Consider the following 25,096-nt stretch of genomic DNA (forward strand, 5'->3'; position numbering starts at 1 on the left):
TTATTTATATAGTGCCCCTGCCAGTTGGTACTTGGGGACTATGACATAAAAGTAATATGCAGTAATGTGTGTAATAAAAAATGAAAATCCATTTTAAAATAACTTTTTTTAAAAAGAGAGAAATGGGGAGAAAGAAAAAGCATATATTTTGGTGGGGGGGGGATGACATGGCGGTCAGTTCTCCCACCCCCTCCCCCATGGATCCTGGAGGACTAGATGACAACCACAGCAAATGTACCTGGGGGCTTTTTTTGAAAGGGGAAGGGGGAGTAACAGAGAGAGAGCATGCCTTGCTTGGAGGGGAAGAGAGTGTGGAGCCCCTGAGGGGCAGAGATCTCTCCCTGGAGAGGAAGCAAATGTAAAGTGTTTTGCTCAATTGCCCACCAGCATAAGGTGTTGTTTTTTTGAGCAGCAGGTGGTGTCTGAGTAGAGATAAACAATGGAGGGAGATTAATTAGGGTAATTATAATTTGACCAGGCGAACTATATTTAATCTATTGCAATCTGCTATGAATTAATGAAACTTTTCTTGAATAATGGCAGTATATTAATCTGGACACAAAAATAAATAAATAAAGGGCAATGAAACCTTTTCCATAACCAATGAAAACATTTTAAAAGGTGGTAAAAGCTGTAAAGACATGTATTTAAAATTCACTTGTTTCCTTTGCCAAACCAACTCCTGTTACGGACTGGGACCTAAACGGAGGGCAGCTGCCTTTTCCACCTCTTTAGACTTGGATCGTCATCTAGCCGTGGTGAGAGCTGGGTTGAAGGCTCTCGCAGACTTGGGGGTGATGTGGTTACCAGCCACTTTAGGGGCTTCATAATGTCTATTTTGATTTTAATTAATTAATTAAACTTCATTTTTCTACCTCTCCTCTTCAGAAGAGAGCCCAGGGTAGTGCACAACATGAAAAAAATGCAATCAATAATTAAAGCATCTAAAAATGGCAGCACTGAAACAGTATGCTCATACAACATGATAACAGGACTGTTGAATCCCAGAGTTAATTTATGGCCCAAGACTAACAGCTCAACCCCAAAATATAAGAAAGTACAGTGGAAACTTGGTTTTTGAGTATCTTGGAAGCCAAACAATTTGGAACCTGAATGCCGAAAACCCAGAAGTAATTGCTTCCATTTTCGAATGCGCCTCAGAAGTCGAATGGCATTTCTCCATTTTTTCAATGGATTTTGCCAACTGCCCATTGATCCTTGGTTTTCGAATGTTTCAGAAGTTGAACGGTCTTCCGGAACGGATTATGTTCAAAAACCGAGGTTCTACTGTTAACACAATACTGCAGGCACATTAGGCAAGGCAGACCCAACACTTTATTTCCTGACTGAAAGCCAGAAATAAAATTGGAAATAATTTATGGAGAATTTTCTAAAGGGATCAATATATAAACTGAAAGTGTGATCAATATATAAACCGAAAGTGTGTTAATTTAATTAATGTGGCCTAATTTAAATGCAATAGATGTTGAAGAATGGGATTCAGTATTTGGGTGTGGTGAGATATACAGGCGCATGTGAGGAGACTGGCTTAAATACAGGCTGCTTTGAACCATGTGGCCCATCTTTCACCACAATACTGTTTCATTTTTTATTTCATGGGGCAAAACAGTGCAGGTAAGCTAGCCCCAGAGCTGGGCTCATAGCGTGAGACCACACTGCCACCAGGTGGCTGGATGGTATAACTTGGCACACCCTGCTGCTTGCTGATCCTGCTCTTGTTTAATGTGCTTACTCTTTGGGTTGGGCAGAAGTTCATCTGGGCTCATATGGAGAGGTCTGGTGCCCCAATGCAGTTTGTCACAGGCTTGCCACTTCTTGTGGTCTAGCTGGCAGTGCCCCTGTTGGTTTCTGCTCCGGGGTAGCTATGCTGGAGGGGTGGTCAAACTTAATGGTCATCAAGCATGTAATGGATGCTTTGTCTATTTGGGGAGCATTGGAGGGGTGGAAGTACTTAGCTTTTTGAAGTGTTCATGGACACCTAGTCGTGTCTTCTAGTCAGGCATCCTAAAGAGACGTGCCTGACCTGACTGTAGTGCAGGGATGGGGAAGCTATGGTTCAACTCCAGTTCCCATGAGCCACAGCCACTGTGGCCAGTGCTCAGGGATGATGGGAACTGGAGTCAGTTACATCTGGAGAACGACAGGTCCTCTTAATGAAGATTTACCTGGAAGGTAGAGGGATGTGTGTAAAAGAGAGAGAGAGAGAAAGAAGAAGGAAGGAAGGAAGGAAGGAAGGAGAGAGAGAGAGAGAGAGAGAGAGAGAGAGAGAGAGAGAGAGAGAGAGAGAAGAAAGAAAGAAAGAAAGAAAGAAAGAAAGAAAGAAAGAAAGAAAGAAAGAAAGAAAGAAAGAAAGAAAGAAAGAACTAATATCCAAGTAAATATGGGAGCTGCTCTTAGCCATGGGGAAAGTTTGCCTTAAGTGTGTGTATGTGTTTCTGTGTGTGCCTCTTAATTCATTTGGAACTGAGTTGTGAAAAACTAAATTCTGAGCCTTCATTGACTCTGCCTGCACCCTCTCCTTGCAGCTCGAGATCCAGAACACCAGCAGCCTGTCTGCAGATGGCGACCTGAGTGCCACCTGGCCCATTGGCATCGCTCCCCCTTTCCAGCCCAAAACCCGCTTTGAGGTGCTTCGCTGGGATTACTTCACGGAAGAGGCAGCTTTCTCTTGCATGGATGGAGCTCCCAAGTGCGAGCTGCGTGGTGCAGACACAGCCGACGTGGCCGACGTGGTGGCTGCAGCGGTGGAAGAGCTAAACCACCGGTACCAGCCGGTGCTGCACATCCGGAAGCAGCAGCTGCTGAACGGCTACCGCCGCTTTGACCCGACCCGAGGCATGGAGTACACCCTGGACCTGCAGCTGGAAGTGGTGACCCAGAAGGGGCACAGCCGGTCGCTGGCCAAGCGGGTGCACCTGCTGCGCCCTCTCAGCGAGGTGGAGATCATCCCAATGCCCTACGTGACAGAGGCCAGCCGGGTCAACGTCATCCTGCCCCTGACAGCCCCTGAGCGAGACTATGCCGCACGCTTCCTGGAGGTCTATGCTGCGGCCGCCTTTGAGAATGCAGAGAACGCCGTGCTGACCTTCCTCTTCATCTACGACCCCTTTGAGGCTCAGCAAGTGGCCCAGAATGACGTCTTCCGGGCAGTGAAGGCGCGCATTGCGGAGTACGAGCGGCGCTATGCGCAGGTGAAGATCCCCTGGATCAGTGTCAAGACAGATGCTCCCTCCCAGATTAAGGTGATGGACATCATTTCCAAGAAGCACCCCGTGGACATGCTCTTCTTCGTGGCTGGTGTGGGCACTGAGGTCACGGCCGAGTTCCTCAACCGCTGCCGCATGAACACCATCAACAGCTGGCAGGTCTTCTTCCCCATCCACTTCCAGGGCTACAACCCCACCATTGCCTTCCACAACCAGCCCCCGCCTCTGTCCGGCCTGGACCTGGTGCGGGATGCCGGCCACTTTGACCGCGACGCCTTCAGCGAAGCCTGCTTCTACAACGCCGACTACATGGCGGCACGCACGCGCATGGCTGCCGATGCCCAGGACAACGAGGACATCCTGGAGACGCTGGACATCTACGACCTGTTTGTCAAGTACTCCAACCTGCATGTCTTCCGGGCGGTGGAGCCGGCCCTCCTGCAGCGCTACCGGCCGCACGGCTGCAACCCGCGCCTGAGCGAGGAGCAGTACCACCGCTGTGTGCAGAGCAGCCTGGAGGGCCTGGGCTCCCGGGCGCAGCTGGCCATGGTGCTCTTTGAGCAGGAGCAGGGCAACAGCACATGAGCCCGGGGCCGGGGCCAGCCTGCCACCTCCCCTCTCCCCCTGCGCGTCTTCCCTGTAGCGGCAGAGGACGGCGGCCCAGGATGGCTCAGGCTGGGCCTCAAGGGAGCAGTTCTGCTTGGCTGTCCAGGTTGCCCTGTGGACCAAAAGCGGGCATTGGCGGGTGGTCAGGATCCAGTCCCACTTCTGCCTTGCTCTGCTCCCTTCATGCAGGCCCAGGTCCTCCCCCCGGGCAGCAGGATTAACAGCTGCAAGTGCCAACCGAGCAAGGGCAGGCAGGGCCTGCTGTGGGACTTCTGCCTCGAAAATCTGGCTGCTGCCTTGGTGGCACCAGGGCTTTTAGAAGAGGCTTCTGTGTGAGGGTGGGGTGGGCTGAAGCCGAGGAGGCTGGCTTGGGGTTTCTGGATTCTGGGGCAGTAGAGGCAGGAAGGAAAGAAACTGCCCCTTCAGGAGCACTGCTTGGTCCCCTTGCTGCAGTTTGGGTCTTAACTTAATGGACACTCCAAGTGTAGGTCAGGATAATCTTCTGTGGGTGGGAGGGGCAGAGGGATTCTGGTTGGTTATTTTTTTCTCTTTGTCCGGTGCTGCTCCTTTTGGAAACGGTGACTCGGGCTGCTTTAGCCTCAGATTAGGAGTGGTAGGGGCAAGAGGGTGGCAGAGACCTGGTCGGTGCTTTCACTGGGAGAGTCAAGCAGCCCCCTGGTGCCAGGCTGGCTCTGGCACGGTGGGGATGAACAGTATTTCTGGGGCTGCCTGCCCTCTCTTTTGCCACCCGCTGGGCTGAAGGTACGTAGATTTCGCCAATTTTGCTGCCATGAGTGGTTGACCCAGAACTGTTCAGCAGAGCGGGTTGTGTCAATCAGCCTGGCGCTGGGACCAGGGCAAGGCCCAGAAAGGGTGCAGTTGTGTGTGTGCACGTGTGAGAAGGAGTTGGAGCTTGGCTCTCCAGTGGGTCTATATTTAACTTGGATTTGGGGCGGGTTGGTGACTAAAATGTTGTTTTGCATTTTAATAAACTGGAGCGAAGCATAAAGTGTTTGGTTATGATTTTTCTGTTCTAGGCTGTATGCATGCCTGGTTTGTATGATGGAGAGAGATTGTGGAATCGATAGAAGTTAATTTATGTATTGGAACCTATGATTCCCTGGAGACGAAAAGAAAGCAGCGATGTGTATTTCAAGGAATGTAATACAAGTAGTTAGGTAGCTGTGTCCACACTAGGGTGCTAATGTGCATGTGTGTTTTCCTCCACACATGAGTGCTTTCAATTGTATGCCTCCAAAACCTGTCTGTTTCCCATTCATGCTAGTGGTTTAGCACTGTGTGTTGTTCTTCCATTCACGCAATGAGTGCACCCTACACACCATAAGTTCCAGGAGCCAGAGATCTTTTGTGGGCATGCGCCTTGGTATGTTTACCTGTGTGCATTCACCTTAAAACAAGTATTCTTTTAAAAAAATACTAGCTATGAGATTTGCATAAAAGAGCTGCAAAAAATAATACATCAGCAACTCTGACATCTGTTGTAGGTGTGGAGGCAAAGATTGTTTAGTTGTGCATGCACACCTTTTTTTAGAAATGGTATTTTTGAAATACAGGTTTTCTGATATGCCAATTTGCACAAAAGAGCAGCCTTCCTTCCTTCCTTCTTTGGAAGCCATTCCTCCCCTTTTCCTTTCCTGCTTCCTGTACTTACAAGGGCAAATTTTGCTTTTATTTTTAATTTTCTTTCTTTCTTTTTTGCAAGAGTACTTCTGCTCTGTGAACATGCCTTCAGCACCAACTGGTGGGAAAACTGCACCCTTTCCTTTTGGTTGATAGAAAAAAATGGAAGGAAGGGTGTGGGAGCAGCACCCATCAAATTATCCCCATACATGTAATGGACAGGAGATGGTGTTCAAAAAAAGCCAGCCACTTAAAATGGAGTAACATTTTAACACCATAAATAATCATAACATTAAAATTCTCACTTCTGTGCATGCTCAAAAGCCAGCCCAGATAAAAAAGTGGGTCAGATTCGGGTCAGTTTTCGCCAACCATGAATGGTGAGTGTTGGCATATAAGTCGTGTAAAGAAATGATGCAGAAACCCCTTAACAGAGCGATCCTTTTCACCCAGAGAGCAAACAGTTTCTGAACTTCTGATGAAATAGCATCCGATCCTTACTTACATTTTGTGAGTGATTTCTGTGATGGCCCATGTTTGTGAACACCTAAGCAATCGGTGTTCTGTTTTGTTTAAAAGAAATGTAAATCTTTCTTGATGCTGAGGGGCAGGGCAGGCCACATGTTTACAGCTCAAAAGAAAATGTGGTCTGGGGTGGGTGGGACAGCACATAATACAGTATGATTGTATCTTATGCAGAGTTCAATTCCAAGGGTTCTGTGTATATGCAAAATTGCGTAATACCCAAACCCTTAGAACCGAACCCCTGTGCGAGCGCCAGCAGACCCAGGATGCTCTCACAAGGTCTTTTGGGGCTGCCCAAGTTCCTGTGAGATCTTGTGGGAGCTTTGCTCAGGAAACAAAAGTAGGGAGTTTAAATTTTGCTCCAGAAAAATGTAGTGCAGTGAGCTTTTAAAGCTCACTGTTGCTTCTCAAGCAAGGCCCTCTCCACTCACCAACTCCGCTTATAACTTGTGGGAATTCAACTGCCTATAGTTGATATCACATAGGTTAAATGCATGTAATATGCGATTGTGCTGCACCAGGAGAAAAATGGCAAGTGAAATATAAATCAATGCTATTCTTTTTGCTCTTGGACCACATGGCCAGTCAGTTCGCTGTATATTCATACTAGTTCCCCACACCTAAGAACAGCCTTTTTATTATTGTGATTACAAATTGGGAACAAAAAAATGCAGTGTGTGTTTTTAATCAGAGCCATAGGAAAGATACCAGAAAATGTCAAAACGGTATGTTACACTCTGGAGGCTGATGGATGCAACGCAGGAAAGAGAAAAAATCAAGAGCACCATTGTTGAAGGTAAGAAATAAAATGCTATCAAGGAAGGGAGAAGATGACAGTATGTGCAACAGACATGATTTTCACATTCGTTTATAAAGCGGGGAGGGGGGAACCCAGTTGCCATGTCTCCTGAAACCTGTCACTCTTGCTTTGCCCCTCAGAAAGATTACTTTGTTGAGTGGGCTTCCCAGCTAAAGCAATTCTCCATGGTGGTTTGTGTCATGAGTTTTATGCAGCACGCTATAGATGTGTTGCAGCGCAGGCCTGTTTCCTGACTGGCTGCAACCAATAGCAACACTGTGGAGTCTTTATTCAGCCGTCTTGGCTGCCGTTGATGGCAACCGATGAGTACCAGGTTTGCGAAGGCCCTGGACAGGATACAATAAGGGCTCCAGGGCCACGTCATAGATTCATAAGAGGAGCAATATTGGATTGGTTTGTAAAATGTGCCTAATGATTTCCTCTATTACAAATTCACTACTCCACCAGAAATTACATAATTGATTAGTGTTGCGGAGGCTCCCTACGTATGGTTTTTATGTCTTCAGCATTTAGATCAGGTATGGGGAATCTCAGGTTGAAGCCCAGCCCTGTTCACACTGGTGTCCCTGAATATTTGGGAATGGGTCTTGCTTGCCTGGATGGTGGGGTGTGTGTGTTGCGGAAACCTTTGGCTGGAATGTAGCCCACTGTAGAAAGGTAAGAGTCATATCCACTGCCCAGCTCATTTATGCTTGTGGCCCTGTCCACTACTGGCACCAGAGGGTTCCATGAGGAAATACAACACTCAATGTGAAAACCATTCCCCACCCTGTATTTACAAAGTACATTCAAAGCACATCCCCCCAAGACTTCTGGGTACTGTGGTTTATTCCTCACATAGTTGCAATTCCCAGCAACCCTTAAGAAACTACAGTGCCCAGAATTCTTTGAGGGAAATAATGTGCTGCAAAGGTATAATATGTTGTCATTTAAATTAAAGCAAAGAACTTGAGAGGCAGGAATTGCTTAATTTATTGTTCTACTTTCATAAAACCAGACAGAACAATGCAGAGCATAACACACATAACTGACAAGATGAGATTGAAGGGGCCTGCAAAGTCAGATTCTCAACCACAGTCGCTAGCAGTTTTCCCATAGAAATGCCAATGATGTGCTATTGTAAGAGCAGCTGAGAGTCCACAGTCTGATATTTATACTGGTTTGGTCCTGAGGATTTCAACTGAGGGAGGTCCATGCATTTCAAATGAAATAGGTTATTCTGAATTTCCAAAACAAGTCATGGCCTAAGGGGTATATTTACATTCCCTCCTTTGATCCGTTTGCGCTTCTGAGCTAGATTTAAAATTGACTTCTTCAAATTCCGTTCATTTAATCATAAGCATTATTTTTTTCTTTCCAGAAGATGATTGCTTGCTAATGAACATCCGTTTCTCACCCCTTCTAATCCAGCCCGTGTCCTTCCTCCTAATCCTTTCTGAAATATATAAGGACACTTTGATGTATGTTGACAAACAACTGAAGATTTAAAAAAGGCTAGAGAATTAGGAACTTGCAGTCAATAAAGCACAATTTAATGGTTAAAGAGAGAGAGAGAGAGAAATCAGTTTGCTAGAGTGAGGGCAAGGCAAGCAAGAATGAAAACTAAATCAAAACTATGATCTTCCTTTCATATGCCTGATGCTAGGTTATAGAATCAGAATTGTAGAGTTTGAAGGACCCCAAGGGTCATCTAGACCAACCCCCTGCAATGTAGCAATCTCAGCTAGATCATAAATGACAGATGTTCATCCAACTTCTTAAAATCATCCAAGAGAGTCCACCCTGATGTTTAGCTGGGTCCTCCTACACTTTTGTTTAAATTAAAACTTTACTATGATTTATTTAAATTGCTTGACTTGTTTAAATTAGAACATTATAAAATCACAATCGTTCAATGCAAATTAATCAGTTTATATAATTTGGGCTCTGTATCACAAAACTGATTTGCAAAGGGTGAACTGGGACTTTCGCCTGATACCCCAAAGACTTCTAACCAAGAAAATGTTGTCCTTGCTAATAGGGTTGCCCACAGAGTCGTCTGGGCAGGAATTCAGTAAATCTGTGAGGTACTGCACTTCTCCTGATTCAGCCATCACTCAGAAGCAGGGGCAGTGTTTCAGCAGGTGGGGCAATTGTGGGTTTGAGGGGGAGGTCAAAGAGATGGCCTTACCTGTGGCAGCCCCAACCTGTGGAATTTTCTCCTCACTAAGGCTTGTTTGGCACCTCCCTTCTATAGGGTTCTTCATCTGCTGAAGGCATGTCTCTTCACTGGCCTTTTGATACCTGAGATTTATAGACTTTAGGATCCACCCAGTTCATCTGAGTGTAGTAACTTGTTTTAACCGTTTCTAATATTATTATTTTTTGTATAATGTTGTAACTTGCCCTCGGAACTTGTAGTGAAGGGTGCATAAGAAACCCAGTACATAATCTTAGTATGCCCAGACTTGAAGCCTCTGAGTCAAGCTGGGCAAACTGGAGGGCTTCATCTCAAAGGAGAGCACAGTGGGCATAATCAAAACCTGGTGGAATGGAGTCGGAAGAGTGGAACAGGACACTCATCTCTGGATACAGGCTATATAGGAAGGATCGGCAGCCATATACCAGAGGTGGTCTTGCTCTGTATATTAAAGTTCAGCAAAGCAGAAATCCCTAAAGAAGCAGACTCTTCCACAGAATTGCTGTGGGTGGAGATACTGGACCCCAAGAGTAATTTAGTACTGGGAACATAATGTTGTCTCCCTAACCAAAATGCCCAGGTGATCTTTATATGGAGAATGAAATCAAGTAAGCTTCCAAAGGAAGAAGTGCCATAGTGATGTGTAATTTCAGTTACTGGTACCTTCACGTAGACTTGTGTACACGTGTGATCTGATCATGACAAAGAGGTCTAGATACTCCGATTGACTGTGACACAGAACAATTGATTATGGAACTGACCAGAGGAGCAACAACTCTGGACTTAATCTTAAGTGCACTTGGGAGTGCACTTACACTTGTTTTGTGTTAGTGTTGTTGACCCAGCTGGAAACAGTGATCACAGTGCTAGCAAATGCCTTATGCCTTTTCAGCTCTGAATGTTTTTGTACATCACTTGGATAATTTGTTATAGTGAGCAACTAATAAGATTGATGTGATTAATTAACTGGAGCCCTACTCTCTTTTGCAAATCAGATTCTAGGACAAAGGGAAGCAAGTCAACCCATCATTTTTTTGCTACCTGGGAGCGTAAACACATTGAGCCAGATTTTGTACTCACCTGTTGCTACTATAACTTGGTGACATGTTCTAGCTTTCGAAAGCCTTGTTACTTGGTTTATGCTTCTTCCAGGTGTAAAAAAGGTGGGCAATCCCTGGAGGTGAATGAGGGGTACAGATTACTAATGGGTGCCAGCAGTGCTATTTTTCTGGAAAAAAGGTGCTGAAACTCACCATGAATACCTCCCTTGTTCTCTTATAATAGCAATGGCACTCACCTGAGAGGTGCCGGAACTGAGTTCTGGCTGAAAAAAAGTCCTAGGTGCTAGCAGCAGCATTTATATAGGCAGAGTTTTTTAGCATATTGTTGTCAACTTTGTTTATTTTTGTTGATAAGACTTCCCATATATTCCACCCAACTTTTAATCTAGCAGTGGGAGTACATGCTGAGTTAGGGTGGATTTGTTTAAAATGGGTTATCAGAATGTAGGCTGGGAAGATAAATGCCTTGGCTGAAGTGGCCCAGCTCAATTATCAGCCGAGAAAAGGGAGGCTTTTGTTTAACTTGCATGTTTAACATTTTGTTGTGTCTATTTGCCTGTAGCTCGAAAGAATTATTGCCTATTAAGAAAGAGCAGCGTTTTCCCAGTTTTTCTTCCCGACCATCTCTCTGTCCTTCCTGACAGCTCACTTTATGCTGAGCCTAGAAACTGATGGTACAACAGGGGAGTCACATGCTCCAGAATACTGGTTAAGAAACCTAAAGAGCTAAACTGGCAGCTATTGCTGGCTGCTCTGTACGCAGCCAAGCTTGTACCAATGGTTCTGTATCCAGGACCACTTAGGAGGGCTTGGGTGGTGCAGAATGGCATTTGGCTTCATTGTGTGAACTTGTGAGTTCTCAGAGTACTTGCACTGTGCACATATTCACCCAAATTGTTCACCACAGGCAAATCTGAAATCTCCTATCACGCTGCCTTTAATATGTACAAAGAGTAGTGTCAATTCATCCCTTTTTCTTGTTCTTTTTTCTTTCTTTCTTTTTGGGTGCGGGGTTGCAGATCCTTGTTTGGCCTAGTGGACAAGGAGACTGACTGGGTTGATCTTGAACTTGGTTACTAGTTCTCTGTTTGCACTGAGAGTTCAAAACAAAGCTCAGTCAGAACTATTATTAAGGGACCTAAAGTTTATATGCCCCTGAACCCCAAAACAAGCTTTGGTCTGTTCCATATTATATGTACACATCATGACTGGGTGACTGTCTTCTTCAAGATGGACAATAATTGTCCTCCAGTCAAAGCCATAGTTTTGGGACAATGGCCAGTCATCTGTGGTGAGCCCAGATGACAATTACAAAGGAGCAACTGGGAGGGTGCACTCCACAGTTAGCTTTGGACCACCCCAAATGATGGGCCCAATGTCCAGGATTGTGTTCTCTGCAATATGGTGTTGAATCTTCTTTCCCTTGGGACCAGGCTGCTGTCAATAATAGCCAAAATATGTAGAAAAGAATAAGCTTTATGCTATTAAGCTTTACGCCATCTGAAATCATGCACCCACACACATTCAAGACAGTATCCTCTGTAAGATGCTTTTGAATCCTATCTGTCCCAGCTCTTCAGTGGGGTTGCACACCCCCAACTGTTTAGCAGTACTTTAATATAACCTGAATGAAATGAAACCATAAACATAGCAAATCAATAAGCTTTGACTCTTGGATTTTAAACTTTGTAGGAGGAAGGCGAAACAATTACTTCACATCTCCAGTGTAAATAGCCATTCTGGATAAATGAATTGTTGTTCATCAAAGCAAACTTTCCTGGGCCAATTAATATAACCAGCCGCCGCCATACAAATTTATCATCTTTTTCCAGACTTGAAGCCTCTTGTGAGTATGTGAGGTAAAGCTTGTTGATTCATGATACTTAATTTGTTTTTGTTTTATATTAGGCAGTTGATGAAGACCTTGGTGTCAAACGCATTTTATGTTCGTAAAATTAGAGAATTGCAGAGTTGGAAGGGACCCAAAGGGCCATTTAGTCCAATCCCCTGCAATGCAAGAATCGCAGCTAACAAATACTTGTACAAGATTTAGCCTATTATGGATTTATTACTGGGAAGCTTGCATATATGGGAGAAAGAATTTAACATACCTTTCCCCAGCTCTGTTCATCCCACTCAGTTGGGGTTCTTCCATGGCTGCTTTGTCCAACTCCCTGTGCTACAACCAACCGACCAGTAAGAAAACCAGTTATGGGATCTCCTTCCCACCATTTCTTGTAGTTTGGTCTGCTGGCTACATGAGTGTAAGGATTGCCTTTCTCCAGCAGCCAGGGGTGGTGTCATTTTGATTGCCTGCAGATGAGCATTCAGCCTGAGTTGTTTGTGATTAGACAATATTGGCTATTTAATGAGCATTCATTTGGACATCTTGGCAGGGGGACATTGCCTCAATGCAAGTGTTATCTCACATGGTCCAGTGCCTTTCCCCCCATCCCTTTCCTGATAGGAGCAGAGCTGGAAAGAAACCAAGGAAGGATGGAGTGCTAGATAATAGTGGGGTAGAATCACTGATGACACAAGAAACAAGGCTGGAGTTCTACTTGTGCCTCTTTATTGGGAGAAACTTGTACATTTGTAAAACGGCGACTCGCGCTCAGTAAAGTCATGGGATTAACAGACCCCCTCCTGGGAAGATCCCTGGCTGGGCCCCAGTCGAGAGTCTCCTGCAGGCTGCACCCTTGGAGTCACACACATATGCAGCAGGCAGGTTTGATCTGCAATATCCCACTCCCTCTGCAGCAGTCAAATGCCTTGACTGCTCTTGAAGGTGGTGTATGCAAGAGTTTGGTGTTGTCACTGAAGGAGGGGGGGCATTTGCAGCATATTCCTATGCCACCTTTCTTCCTGAAAATGCACCCCCAGGAGTACAGGCACGTTTCCCTAAGTGTGGGGCATGACACCATGAGGTGTCTCGACGGTGCATGCTGGAGCCTCCTTTGGTTTGCTACATGGAGGGCTGAGGACCACAGCTGGGTTCTGGGGTATTCCCTTGTCCCATCAAGACAGCACAAGGTAGGTTGGTTGGCTTTTTCCTGTTGTACCTTTACTCAGGGCCCTGCTGCAAAGAGAAAGTTGACATTTCCCCCTGCTGCCCTTGAGGAGTCATTGCACACGCCCACACCCCCCACACGCGGATGCACTGGGCGAGTCTGCTACTAAGTGCTTCAGCCTAGGGATCTGAGTCCTGGGGCGCTGCCTGGGCTCCTTATCCTCCCCTTGACATTGTGTGGGACCCATAAGGCTCTTTCTCCTGAGGGTGGGGTGCTTTTGTGTGGCTTGGACCCTGAATACTGCTGGAGGAGGGTGGAAGATGTGGGGAAGGGGGGCGTCTGTACATCTGGGAAGGGCTGCCCCAAGGGCACTCGGGCTTTGTTGGTGCCAGCAGCCTCCTGCAGCATCGGCCTCTGCACTTGAGCTGGGAGGGAACCTGAGATTGGACGTCGATGTCGTGGTGTCCAGCCTTACCAGCAGTTTTTAGCAATGCCGGCAGGGGCCAGCTGTAGCAACGAAAGACTCAGTGTAGCCGGCTAAAAACCACAGACCCAAAACAGTTATGTACAAATATACAGTTCTGAGGGAAGAAGGGATGGGTGACGGCTGGCCAGCCATGAGGGTGAGGGGCCTGTACCCATATGGTAAAGGGGCACATTGTGGGCAGGATGACAGGTCTTTAAACCTCCTTGTGGGCACAGTCTCAGTGTGGGGGGGCAGCAGCAAGTGAGCAGTGGGGTACATCATGGCACTCACTGCCCAAGAGCAGCAGCAGCAGCCAATGGGATACAGGACCTCTTTCCTGCCCTGAGACACCCCCGTGTGCATGTAAAATAGTGGTACATGGAAATGTATGTTTGTAAGGAGGCTGAGGGAAGAGGTGTAAGTAGGAACAGTAATGATAAGACAGGACAAAGTGAGAGGTGTTGGAGGGAGCATGGCTCCCGCTACTCAGAGTCTGTGGCAGAGGCTGCCACGTGGGGCTGTGTGAGCAGCTGGTTGTGTGGTGCTACCGTGTTATAGACTGGGCCCGGGGAGAGAGAGTTGCCTCTACCTTTGGTGACGCCCTCTTTGCTCCCTTGCGTGCTCCATGTCCCCCTTCCTCCCACTTTGTGAAATTCCAGGCAGGCTGCCTGCCTCAGTCAAGCCTTGCTTCCTATCAGTGGAGCAGTTTAGAGTCCATTCCACCTCCCTGTTCTTGGCAGCTGATCCTCGGTCTTTCTCTGTGCTTCAGTATGGGGAAGGTTTGTTGGGGGAGGGGGTGCTGAGCCCTGGAGGGCAGGGGCAGGACCAGCTGGACTGGGGAAAAGGGTTAGTTACAGGAGGGAGGGGGCTATAAAAGCACCACGGTGCTTTTTGGAAGCCTTTGGAGGTGGGAGGAAGGCCTGGCCTGGCCACTTGGAAAAGGCTTCTTGGCGCAGGCCAGAGCCTGCTGTGCCCCAAGCTGCTCCAGAGGCACTGCTGCTGTTTGGGGGGAGCAGCGCACGAGCTGGCTTAGCAAGCAAAGTCTTCGAAGACCCCTTGGCCCGAGTAGTGGTGGCGGTGGTGGTGGTTGGGCAGAAGTCCTGTGGGGTAGCTGCCCTCGTTGTGGCGGCCCAGGCTCTCACAGGAGCTCTGAGAAAGAAAGAGAGAAAAGAAACACGGTCAGCACAGCAGCTGGTACCTCTGGGTGGGTGGGTGGTACGTAGCTCTATGAGCATTCTGCTGAAGTTTCCTAGAGGGAGACCTCCAGGAAGGCTGCATGTGACAAGAAGTGATGGAGAGACACCTCCGCTTTCTTGCAAAGTGATATAACATCAGCAGGCTATCTGTGCCTTGCCCTGCCTGATGACCAGGGGCAGTGCTACCATCAGTCCAACTAGGCAGCTGTCCAGCGCACAGGCCTCAGAGGAGTGCAGGACTGACCTTTGAGGGGCAGCTTTATTCAATTATTTTTCGTTATATCTTAAAAATTTCTGATAATATTTTGGAGAATTTTATTTCTGCAGGACATTGTTCTTGAAATTTTAAGTTAGCTATTGGAGGGGGGTGTTGTGCGAGTAATTAGCCTTGCCTAGAGTGCCAATAGCCTGGCCCTGGTGATGACATTACACTGTCTGCTGCATCCAGAAATGAGAAAGAGGCAGGATGAAGAAACATGGACTAGCAGGAACTCTTTTCCTCTGTGGTGGTAGCAAAACGCTGGAGCTGTTAAGATTATGGCACAGAATGACAATATTTTTCCATTCCTAAATTTTGCTCTCTGAGATGGGCCTTCGGAATGCTCTATCACAGGGTTTATCTGTTCAGCTCTTCCTTAAACAGCTCCATCATCTTCTGACAACCTCACTCTCTCCAGGCATCCCATGTACCAAGCCAGGTTTAGGCAGTCCCTACCTACTTGACAGTCACCTGTCTTTTTTGTCTAGTCCCCCATTTCCACTGCTGGACAGCAATATAACTCCTTTCCAATGCAAGTTCTTGAGCCTGCTCTACTTTTGACCCCCTGCCTGTAGCCCTGTTAAATCTCCCACACCCTTAAAGGTGGGATGTGTGTGTGTGTGTGTGTGGGAATCTCACTCCATGGAATAGGAATCTACACTTGGAGGGATGCCACACTCAACCATGTCAGATGAGATCAAGACTCTAAATATAATTACAGCTGTGGGTATAAAGCTGTTAGAAACATGCAGTGCCCTGTGTGATTTAGCGAATGAGATGAAATGATAGCTCCCGAGGGTAAAGCTGTACCATGGTATACTTCACACCATCAAATTCAGAGAGGCTCTGTGAGCTCAGGAATCATGCTTTAGGGTGGATATTATTCAAAGAGAAAATTATGAGAGAGATTAGAATGTCCAATCTCATTCTTAAATGGACCAGGGAGATGATTCTTAGCTGCTGCATGTATAAATAAGATGAAGGAGGACAATTCATGTTGATTAAGTAGTAATTCCAATGTTAATAAAATGTGAGATTCCCGGGCAGGAAACTTATTTCAGGTCCTTAACATCGGAGGTCTCTAGGTGCATTAGCAATTTTAATGCGGAGAGCTGAGGCTGCACACAGATGATATTTCTTCAGTGGCATGGAGCTGCTATGTGGGAATATCATTGTCTAAGCTACATATTCTGTTTTCATTCCATATACATTCCCCTGGTCTAAGCCATTTCACTGCAATATTCCCTTGGTAAGGGACCAGGGCAGACACGGCTGCAATTATGAAACAAGAAAAAGGTTCCCACTCTCTCCAGCGAGGTTCTACACCCCATGGATAATGTTTTTGCTGCGCTAGAAAGCTGCCATTGCTGGATCAGGATTAATTATAGGTTAAGGTGGAAGTTGCATCGATGGGTCTTCAGAAAGCATAGCCTGTGCACAGCATGAAATGCCTTTCACAAACAGGAAAAACAGTTAGCATGTCCAAAATGCACAAAAGCTTGCACTTCAAATACTGTCTAGCATCTCCAAGAAACATTAGGCAAGCAAACACGCAAACATGCACTTCATGGAATGTGGATAGAGAATGGCTTGAATGAGGTGTGTGTGTGTGTGTTTAAATCGTGTTCAACTCAACTTTACTCAGAATAGATCTATCTTAGTCATGCTTGTTAATTTCATGGGTCTTCGCTGAGTAAAACTTAGCTGAATACCACCCTCCATGTGCTCATTAGCTTACCAGCACAGGGGTGACCTAACTGTGCCACTGCTGGGTTCATGTTATGCCTGGCAAAGCCAGAAGTTCCTGGAGAAAAGGCAGCCTCCCTTGACTACATGATAATATTACTGGACTTGCCACCATCCTTCCTGAAGATAAGGCCTCCAGGTGCTTGAGCAGGAAAGGATGAACTGTCACTACAGTACTTGCTCAGAAAAAAATGATTCTGTCCACAAGGTGGTGCTGTGACAACACAGCTGATCTCCTACGCTGGAGCTTATTTTGCACTAGCTGTTTGCCACAGATAAGTATTGATTGGAGGCATCTGTTGCGTGCATCTAACCTGGAGGGACCACGAACAACATCCATCTCTCTTGCTTCTGTTTAGATAGACCCTATGCTGAAGCAGAGTGGCATGTCCTAAAGGTGTATGTTGCTCCACTGCTTCTGTGGCTGAAAATGTGTTCGGCATCAGACCCCCTTCCCATTTTTTTTTTTAGAGGTGGGGGGAGATTCTAATCCATCCCCTACAATAGAAATCAACACTTTCTCATAAGGTTTCCACTATGAGATGTTGGAAAAACAGTGTGGTGTTCTCCACAAGTCCTTTCAGATTCTGCTCAGTCCCCTCTTATGTCAGAGGACAAGGCTTATATCTCCTCTCCTGGTTTCTGCTCTTGGACCAAAGAGCCCCAGCTCATCCTACGAGTGAGCGCCTATCCCTCCTGCAAACCAGCTGGCATGAGGAATTTTCCTTCTCTGGTATTTTTCCTGCTACTCTTCCACCACTGTAATCTTCCTCTATCCTGTAAGCACTATCTTATGGGGTCTCCTTTCTGGTGTTCTCTGCTGTTTATAAGACCCCTTCTACCCATCCCACCTGCTGCCCTCCCACAGCCCACCTGGGTTTAAGTCCAAACAACAGGTATGGGCAGGAAGAGCAACTTTTTGCGGTCTCTCCCAACTTCACAGCTGCTCCCCCCAAAAAAACCCCAGATGCAACTGCAATTCTTACTATGCGGCTGGTTTAGGTTACAAGGAGCTGCCTTGCACTAGGTGGGAACACAGGACCATCAACTAGCTCAGGGCTGCCCACTCTCAATGGAAGTGGCTGTCCAGGGTGTCGGGCAAAGAACTCTCCCAGCACAGTTGCCTGAGATTTTAAGCAAGAAAGTACTAAACGTAGGGTGGTCCATGTGAAAATCTGTTGCTGGACTTGCAACTGAGGGGAGAGTGCTGCTGAACGCAGGTGCTGCTTGTGGGCCTTCCCTGAACATCTGGCTGACCAATGTGAGTACAGGATGCTGGGATAGATGGGCCTTTGGTCTGACCTGGTAGGCTCTCCGTATGTCCTTATGGTATGTACTTCGCATTGTATCTAGGGCACATCCTCTTGATTTGTGCTATTGTGCATCTCTGTGATAAAAACCGAAGTAATATGCAACTGCATGGTTATTACATGTGAGGTTAAAATAAAAACATAAAAAGGAGAAAGTGAAGGAACCGAGAAATCACAGCTCAGTCGGCCCAGAATAGCTCATCTCTGTGCCGACAAATGATGCTGTTAAGGAGCCAATGTCCAAATTCAACCCTGAGCCACATGGAGTGTGCCAGTGTGCAGTGGACAGTGATGGGTCTACTGCAGTAAAGACATATATCCCATGCCAGGAGTAACCCTGGGATGTTTGGCTGCAATCCTGAGACATCGACAGCAACAGCCTCATTGATTTTAATGGCTCAGGATTGCAGCTTTCATGTCCTGAAAGCCAAGATGAGAACAAAGGACTTCCTTCAGCGGGTTGGGTCCAGAGTTAAGCCTGTAAATCCACAACCACTCAAGTGGAATACAAAATGCTGCTTTCATCTTGGCTGGTGTGCTAGGAGTGAGCACAGCTTTGCTGGGGTGGTGCCCAGAGGTCCTGCTGCAGCCACATGGGCCTCTTTTGCCTTCAGTGCCCTACTGGCCAACTCATCAGAGGCGGCATTGGAACTGCCACAAAACAAAGACCAGTCTGGGTAGTTCTCTGTCTGCACCTTTATTTACAGCCCTTTGCTGCAGCCAGGTTGAATTTCAAGGAGCCCTAGCTTCTATTGACTTAAATGTTGGCAGCAGCAGGAAATTAAAGTAAACTCAGCTGCTAATTAGTTATTCCTTGTCCAAAGGCTCCAGAGCCAGCCAAAAATCGGCATGTTTGATGGGCTTTCCCTGGCTCTGCCTCCTGTGTTTTATCTTTATATAACATCAGGGCTCCTGGGATATTGAATGCACCAGCGGAACAGCTCCCGCTCATGCCGTTAATACAGGCATGCGGTATATGTCACTCGCTCACCATCATGCTCACATGAGATTAGAGGCAGGCAATGCAGCTCTCCCTATCTCTCATGCTCACTCACACATGCACACAAACAATTCAGTGCCGGCTCCAGGATTTGGGGAGCATGCGAGCCTAGATGTTATGGGACATGCCAGCCTAGAATTCAAGTTATGCTGCCTCTGATCTTCTTGAATCCTGCAAGTAACATGAGAATGGCACTACTGTTGAGGCAGCAAGTCGCTTGCTCGCCTTGGGGCCCAGGAAATGCCCAACTGCACGATTAAAGCTTGCTCTGATTACACTATATTGCTGTATACGCATGACCATGCAGACCTGTCTGAATGTTAAGATCATCCTCTGTGACCTTTCTCCGAGTGGTTCCTGTCTTTAGAGGTTGGTTAGGTAGGAGGCAACTGTGAAAGGGACCATTTCAGCAGGAACACCCATGGGGGGGGGGGGAGTCGCAGGGCTCCAAATCTTGTATCATTCTAGCACCACAGGAAAGCCACCAGGGAATAATGCTTAAAGGGGAGAGAGAGGGAACCTGTGGCCTTTAAGCTGTTCCAACTTTCCAAAGGTCAAGCAGTGGAAGCAGGGAACGTAGGCTGGAAAACACAGAGTGGGAGGGCTGTTGTCTGCAAAAAAAGACTCAGCCTTGACCTGAAATTTTCTGTATCCAGGCTTGGTCAGAAGGAACCAATGGACTACATGGTAAATGGCACCCAGAATAGAAGTGCTGGCCCAGTCTTCCTCCACTCTGCATCTTTGAGTGGCTGTTGTGTTCAAGTCCTGTGCACAAGCTGGCCACTGTGAGAACAAGATGCTGGACCAAATAGGTCTTTGGCCTGATCCAGCAGACTCTTCTTATGTGCTTAGGTAGGGGCACCAGCCCATCATTTAGAAAGCCACCTGTTTGTATTCCAATGCTGACACATGATCTCATGCAGACTGCATGGATTCACCCTACGGGCAGCTGCCTTCCTTTGGTAACCACCACTTATTCCTTGCTTCTCCATGCCCGGCACCAGCAGCTCTCAGTACGCTTTGTTCATGTTATTGCTGCCTTCTTGTGTAGCCTGTGCCTCCACCTTCCCAGTCCTCCATGTGTCTCTAAATTTTCTCCTCTCTGGGTTCTGTGTCCTTGAATCTGTTCCTGAATCTCAGCCTCCGAGCCATCCATTCATGTCTAAACAAAGGGTGACCTGGATCCTCCATCTGTTTCCAGCGTCCTCGATGACATGCTACTTTGCAGTGGATTGATGGTGGGGCAGTGCTTCCAAGTTGGTACAAAGAACTGCGCATCTGTGTTGGTCTCAGGGTCCCACTAATGATACAGCAGATACAATTTAGTTCCACATTGATCTTCCTTGCATGGGCTGGGCAGTACCAGGCAGGGAATCAACAGTCAGCAGAGCCAGAGCTGCTACATTTGTGCATCTGCGTACCATTTCACATTTGCCAGCTTCTGAAGCCCAACCACATTATGCTGTTGGTTTTCCTCCCTGGTTTTGGGATTTGTGCCCTGAGCAAGGAAGAACAGCCTAGCGTGATTTCCAAGTAGACCAGTTACTCTGGAGTAATGTATTAAGGGGTTTTATTTCCGGCAGCTATAATCATATTGCAGGGGAGAAAGTCACAAGCTGGAATTTGCAGTGCACCTTTTCCTACTCAACGGATCTGAAGCATTCCTTTTCTTGACTAACGGTGCAGAGGTTATCAGGACAAAGATACTTCTGTGGAGGCAGGAAAAAGAAATTATAAAAAAAAACCTTGGTGCCTAAATCCGCGAATGGTTCCTCATTCTCCATCTCTGCCATCTATTTCTCTTCCCATTCATCTCGGTAAAGAAATGTCGATATGTAGTAATGAGGCCATTAACCAAACAATCTGGTAGGTCTTAGATATTTTCTCTCTCCTTTCAGTAGGTGTCTGCTGTGGTTCACAGGAGCAGGAGCCTCTGCATAGTCTAGAAAAATGGTACTGGTCTTCTTTACACCTCTGTGAAAACTAAAGTGCTGCACTTGACCAAGGCTAGCTAGGCCTGAGCCCTCTTCAATTTTTGGTAGCATTTTCTTTGCACACTTGGGGACAAGTATGTTAAGACTGGTTTCTTTTTAATGATAATAGTTAACAGGCCCAGGAAGGCACAAGACCATTATTATACCATTGACTACTAGAAAAACAGGATTCTATATTCACTGTTGATGTCTATGTTGTTTAACATCTACATGAAACCGCTGGGCAGGGTTATCTGGAGGTTCAGAGTAAGTTGTCAGCAGTATGCTGATGACACTCAGCTCTATTTCTCCTTTACCTCTGCAGGTGAGGCAGTGGAAGTGCTGGACCAGTGTCTTGCCTTGGTAATGGACTGGATGAGAGCCAACAAACTGAAACTCAATCCGGATAAGATTGAAGCACTGTTAGTGGTTGGTTCCCTATACCAGATGGGTGGGAGGTCGCCTGCTCTTGATGGGGTTACACTTCTTCCGAAGGAGGTTTGTAGCTTGGGTTTACTCACGGATCCTTTGCTATTCCTCAAGACCCAGGTGGCTTCAATGGCCTGGAGTGCCTTCCATCAGCTTTGGTTGGTGGCCCAGCTATGCCCCTAACTGGACAGGGATAGCCTAACCACTATGTCTATGCTCTGGTAATCTCAAGGTTAGATTACTGCAATGCGTTGTACTGCCTCTGAAGACAAGCAACTTCGGCTAGTGCAGAATTCAGTGGCCAGGTTGCTTACTGTAGCAGGATGGTTTGATCATATTACACCGATCCTGGTCTGACTGCACTGGCTACCAATTAGTTTCCAGGCCCAATTCAAAGTGCTGGTTTTCACCTATAAAGCCTTAAACGACTCAAGACCGCAATACCTCACTGCCTTTTCCCATATGAACCTACCCAGACGCTGAAATCGTATTCCGAGGCCCTTCGTTGTGTACTGCCTCCTCAAGAGGTCTGGGGGGTGGTAACACAACTTTTCTGCAGTGGCTTCCCAGGGAAGCTCACCTGGCACCTTCATTATACCCCTTTAGGCACCCGGCAAAAACATTCCTTTTTAACCAGGCCTTTGGTTGATTTAATTGACATCCTTATTGTTATTTGTGCAATAAAATAACAGAGGCAAACAATGATTTTTCCTTCAAATTCATACATGTAATCTTTTAGAAAAGGGAAAAATGCAAGGACCATTTCCTAGACCTCTGCACTCTGATCTATGGCACCAGGATCTTTACATAAATCTGCACAGAGCTGCACTCACAGCTACTCAGAAATTGCTTCAGCACAGGGATCTGGAGGGGGTAATTCAATCAGTTCTATTTTCAGCCATCTCATTCTGGGCACCATCTTTTCCTTCCAAATGGCAGCCTGTTGAGTGTGCACTGCAGCTGATCTAGGTGTGAAAGCCTGTTTCTGTGGGTGGAAGTCACTGGGTCAGGTTCCTTGATTTGGAGGAGTTCTTAAAATATACATAGTCTGGATCCTTCTTTGATGCAACTTTAGCTTGCATTTACATCTTATGTATTCCCAATCAACTCTTTCTGCAGCTGAATGGCCTTATCAGCTTCTTCCTGCTCGGGGTCTGAGATTTATCAGCATCTTGTTAGATACACATTTTCTAAACAATTCATTTCCATAGGTGAGCAAACAGCCGGCAGATATCAGGGCCTCTCTTTCTTCACGGGTGCAGTGTTGGTTTTTGAATGTTTACACTACTTAACTCCCTGATTTAAAGTTAAATAGAGTCATTGTGGTACAGTGCCAGGTCACATCTTTTGTTTTTCAAATAGTTACTATTATAGATTAGATTTCTTTGTTCTGTTATATCCTGCCATCTTTCCTCTCCCTACCAATTTGCTTCATTAACTGTTAGCAAAGTAGGTGAATTCTTTTGCAGAAACTATTCCTTAAAAAAACAAACAGTGTGCATCTTTGATTTTCTTTTGTCTCTTTATCAAGGTTGTGGAAGTGCTCTCTATAATCTCTAGAATTATTATTTATTTGCAAGGAGGCAAGATTTGCTATCTAAAGGCTATCTTTGTAAATTCCCGGGCCAGCAAGACATTCCGTCTCTGGAATGCAACTCTCATAATCCTTGACAGTTGGCCATGCTGGCTGGGGCTGAGGAGAGTTGAGAGTCCAACAGTATCTGGAAGGCTGGCAATTCCCCTCCACTGCTGTAAGAAGTGGTGGGTCAAGGCATTGGTTTCCATCTCCCTAAGTAGAGGAACCATCTCACACTCCTCAACTGCCTAGAGGGACAGATTTGGCTCACGGCTTCCAGTTACTGACACCTTCTATAAACACCACAAACGAACTTCTGGAAATCATTTCTGATTGGAGATTGGTTTCTTTAGAAGCACAGGCCTAACATCTCCTTTAGCTGTCAGAACCTTTGGAAAGTACACTTGTCAATTTCACTAGGCAATAACTCATATTCTCCGTAAGTAACCAGCTTTCCATATTCTGGTCCCTGTTGTAGGTTTCCCATGTCAGGTGGGATGCAGCAAGAGGAAAGCAGAGAGGAGCTGTCACTTGTCTGGCCACACTGAATCTGCTGCACTTGAGAGACGCAGAGTGAACAGATGCTCAAACTGAGCTAGGAGGTGCTTTCATTCACTGAGGGTTTATATACTGTAAAACACTTATTGCCCAGGATGGTTTTGTAGTAAATTCCCCATTTTAACTACGACAGGTTCACAGATGTAACCAAAGGCTTCTCTGCAGGCATCGCACAAGCAGTCTTGCCTCTTTTATGCACAAACAAACAGAAACATATGTATGTGCATATGTATACATTCATGCACAGATGTATGTACTGGTATATAGGTGCTGTCTACCCCAGATCACAATGGGCTCACACAAATATATAAAAATATACTCATAGGAGCATGTCCACACACTGCTTGCAGCAGCATAGTCATGTGTTGCACATGAGAACTCAGCATGTTGGTCTGTCAACATGATAGCTAAATGAAACTTCAGCAGGATGAAACTTCAACACTAGATAGCCATCAAATCTATGAGCTTCCAGGGATATCTAGCTTGACACAGTTGGTGGGAAAAAGGTGCTGGACCAGATGGACCTTGGTCTGATTCTGCAGGGCTCTTCTCATGGTCCAGAGCACAAAAAAGACAAACAGAACTGTAAGACTTCAAGCAACGTTTGTTGCTCACTACATAACGTCACACCCAGCGTTGAGGTATATGACAATGGTGATGCATTGTTTAGCAGGTCCAGATACACACTGAAGCTTGGTAAGACGGAAGCTTTGTGGGTGTGAAAGTTCCCAAGTTTCAGAAATGGGCAGTTTCAGAAATTGCCTTTTCTTGATGGAGTTGCACTCTCCCTGAAGGTACAGGAACATAGCATGGGAGTACTCTTGGATCCATCATTGTCACTGGGTGCTTGGTGACTAAGAATGCCTTTTCCAGCTTGGGCTTGTATGCCTCTTGGGCAGGGATACATGGGCCACGCTGTTGCATGCCTGGGGGACCTCTAGACTGGACTGCTGCAGTGTTACCTACACTGGGTTACCCTTGAGGGTGGTTCAGAAATTGCAGCAAGTGCAGAATGCTGCGGTCCAGATTTTGACCAGAGCAGCTCCGCATCAGCATTTTGGTGTGGAAAGCCAGCACATTACCAAACAAAGTTCAAGGTATTACTGTCAGTGTATAAAGCCCTAACCTGAAGTTACCTGAAGGACCACCTTGTGCTTTATAAACTGGCCAGAAAACTGTGACCATCTGGAGAAGCCCTATTTACTGTCTCATAGTTATTTCATATTTGTTTAATTTCTATACAAACCGAAGCTTTTAGCATGGTGGTACCAGTAACTTGCAACACTGTTCCTGTTGAAATCAAACAGGCACCGACAATTCTGGAAACATTTTGTTTTGCCAAGCATTTCTAAGAAAATTAATTTGATTCAGTGCTGGCCATTTGTTTTAGAATCACAGAGTTGGAAGAGACCACAAGGGTCATCTAGTCTAAGCCCTTGCAATGCAGGAATCTTTCGCCTAACATGGTGCTCAAACCCACAACCCTGAGATTAAGGGTCTTATGCTCTACCAA

At 46.3% G+C, this 25,096-nt stretch overlaps 2 protein-coding genes and 1 long non-coding RNA gene across 9 annotated transcripts in view; 2 read left to right on the plus strand and 1 right to left on the minus strand.

The window, feature by feature from the left end:
* CHPF (chondroitin polymerizing factor) overlaps window positions 1–4,846 on the plus strand; it is a 29,086-nt gene extending 24,240 nt beyond the window's left edge. The window contains exon 4 of the mRNA XM_081884012.1: window positions 2,547–4,846. Within this exon, the coding sequence (XP_081740138.1) occupies window positions 2,547–3,812 (1,266 nt within the window). The 3' untranslated portion in view covers window positions 3,813–4,846. The remainder of the gene's footprint in view (window positions 1–2,546) is intronic.
* A 2,927-nt stretch (window positions 4,847–7,773) lies between these two features.
* The window catches only part of ASIC4 (acid sensing ion channel subunit family member 4), a 208,000-nt gene continuing 190,677 nt past the window's right edge, over window positions 7,774–25,096 (minus strand). For 3 of the 7 annotated variants that reach the window (XM_081884146.1, XM_081884148.1, XM_081884147.1), the window contains exons 10-11: window positions 10,079–10,172; window positions 7,774–8,254 (exon numbers count right to left, since the gene is read on the minus strand). In XM_081884146.1, the coding sequence (XP_081740272.1) occupies window positions 8,145–8,254; window positions 10,079–10,172 (204 nt within the window). In that variant the 3' untranslated portion in view covers window positions 7,774–8,144. Of the gene's footprint in view, window positions 8,255–10,078; window positions 10,173–12,609; window positions 14,686–20,600; window positions 20,757–25,096 lie in introns of those variants that run through there. The other 4 variants (XM_081884149.1, XM_081884152.1, XM_081884150.1 and 1 more) reach the window with 2 other exon arrangements.
* Window positions 8,247–24,219, plus strand: LOC309354300. The gene is made up of 3 exons (XR_014162193.1): window positions 8,247–8,942; window positions 11,752–11,918; window positions 23,504–24,219. It is a non-coding gene; the product is annotated as an uncharacterized lncRNA (long non-coding RNA).

This window comes from Podarcis melisellensis (genome assembly GCF_964234715.1).
Source record: "Podarcis melisellensis genome assembly, chromosome: 1".
In the NCBI taxonomy this organism is placed as follows: Eukaryota; Metazoa; Chordata; class Lepidosauria; order Squamata; family Lacertidae; genus Podarcis; species Podarcis melisellensis.